This window comes from Amphimedon queenslandica, unplaced genomic scaffold (genome assembly GCF_000090795.2).
Source record: "Amphimedon queenslandica unplaced genomic scaffold, v1.1 AMPQUscaffold_5742_Cont22294, whole genome shotgun sequence".
Lineage (NCBI taxonomy): Eukaryota > Metazoa > Porifera > Demospongiae > Haplosclerida > Niphatidae > Amphimedon > Amphimedon queenslandica.
In genome coordinates, this window is record NW_003553961.1 from 1 (window position 1) to 1,736 (window position 1,736).

Genomic DNA, 1,736 nt, shown 5'->3' on the forward strand with positions numbered 1-1,736 from the left:
CCACCATTGCTGATAGGGCTGGACACAAATGTACGACTACATGTACTAATGTACACTATAATGATCATTATAATCTTATTATACCTATAATGGGCATAATGTACATGTACATGTATAATGTATGTAAGGTGTACATTTATACTGTAAAGTGGATTAGTATGAACGTAATATAATAAGTTACTCATTATTTGTGTGTAGTGAGTCATTCTGTAGCTATTGATAGTAAATTTGCATGAGTATTTATAGTGAAGTGGTAGCTGCCAATAGTTCTTGGCTATATACGTGTAACTAATCAGTCACGTGATCAAAGAATCTTTTAAAGTGTTTCATCAATATTTGATCATTGACACTGATATTAATCACTGATACTGATACTGATATTTGATCATTCATCATTAACATAGATACTGATATTAATCATTGATCATTGATCATTAGGTGATCATCTGATACTAGAGGACATCACCCACAGGTTCACTCATCCTTGCATACTTGATCTAAAGATGGGTCAGAGGGTCTGGGACGACCACGCCCACCCCGACAAGATAGAGAGAGAACTCAAGAAGTACCCAGCACAAGAAAGACTGGGTTTCAGAATCACCGGAATGAGAGTGAGTGAAGAGAAGTGTATTATTACACTGTGGTGATCTCTCTCCCTCTCTTTAGATATACAAGCCATTCACTGATGACTATGTCTATTATGATAGATATTATGGTCGCAGTGTCACTGAAGATACTGCTTTATCAGGTGCATACCATACATGTAATACAAACCAGTGCTTTATAATTATTTGCTTCTCTCTTTCCCCCCCCTCTCTCTCTTTTATTTCCTTCCTCATAGCAATCACAAAGTTCTTTGAAGTGGGTGATGGGTCTCACCGCACTGACGTTGTGAACTGCATCATGGATAAACTAACAGAGTTCATCAATTGGATGGAGAAGCAGAATACCCTTAGCCTCTTTGCCACTTCCCTCCTCATAGTTTATGAAGGCGGGCCCACTCCAGCTGCTGGTGATAAGCAGCAGACTCAAGTTGATATCAGATTAGTTGATTTTGCTCACACGTACGAGAAGGAACGTGATGATACTCAAGACGCTAATGCTTTGTTTGGCGTCAGAAATTTTACCCAATACCTCGAGCATTTCCTAAAGACTGCAGGGCAGTAGTTTTATTCCAGATTTTTTGATAAAAGAGAAGAATTGCTATACTGGATATAATTATTATTACTTATTATTATTAATTTATTATTATTTGCAGATTTTTCCTACTGTTTTACTTATTAAAATGCACAATCTCTCACTGGTAGTTTATTAAATAATGCTCTTTCTTTCTTTTTTTCTAATTTGCAATGCCAATCAAAATAATAAACGTTTTAGTTTTTTAATGTGAGGCACCGCACATGTTGCAGTGAGCCACACCTCTGCATGGTACCAAGAGTAGATAATAATAGAAGAGAGTGTCCTACCATAGATATTATACGTACATGGATTGGAAACAGGGCAAGACCGGATGGTCACATGCTCTTTTCGCAGGAAGTGACATCATTACCCACGTGGAAAAATGTGACAGTATTACTTGAAGGCTGAAGCATTAAGCAAGTATTTTTAAGACTGTTCTGGAAATATTCTCAACATGAGAATTTTAATTTAAACTCCAAAGGTGAAGGAAACAAAGGAGAGGAAATATAAAAGAGAGAAAATATACATACCAATAATATTTGAAATTTAATTTTATT

At 36.2% G+C, this 1,736-nt stretch overlaps 1 protein-coding gene across 1 annotated transcript; it reads left to right on the forward strand.

Annotated features, from left to right (window-relative positions):
• The first annotated feature begins 6 nt into the window (after positions 1-6).
• Positions 7-1,357, forward strand: LOC100639173 (inositol polyphosphate multikinase-like). Its single transcript, XM_003391812.3, has 4 exons — positions 7-30; positions 439-611; positions 667-748; positions 842-1,357. The coding sequence occupies exons 2-4, from the start codon at positions 504-506 to the stop codon at positions 1,165-1,167; spliced, it is 516 nt and encodes a 171-aa protein (XP_003391860.2). The 5' UTR covers positions 7-30; positions 439-503; the 3' UTR covers positions 1,168-1,357.
• Positions 1,358-1,736: the final 379 nt, after the last annotated feature.

What these genes read in the sequence shown, in the direction of transcription:
- LOC100639173 (XM_003391812.3), top strand. Translation starts at nt 504, where the DNA reads ATGGGTCAGAGGGTCTGGGACGACCACGCCCACCCCGACAAGATAGAG. An exon ending in TCAGAATCACCGGAATGAGA is followed by an intron (nt 612 to 666) that starts GTGAGTGAAGAG and finishes CCCTCTCTTTAG; the next exon opens with ATATACAAGCCATTCACTGA. An exon ending in TGAAGATACTGCTTTATCAG is followed by an intron (nt 749 to 841) that starts GTGCATACCATA and finishes CCTTCCTCATAG; the next exon opens with CAATCACAAAGTTCTTTGAA.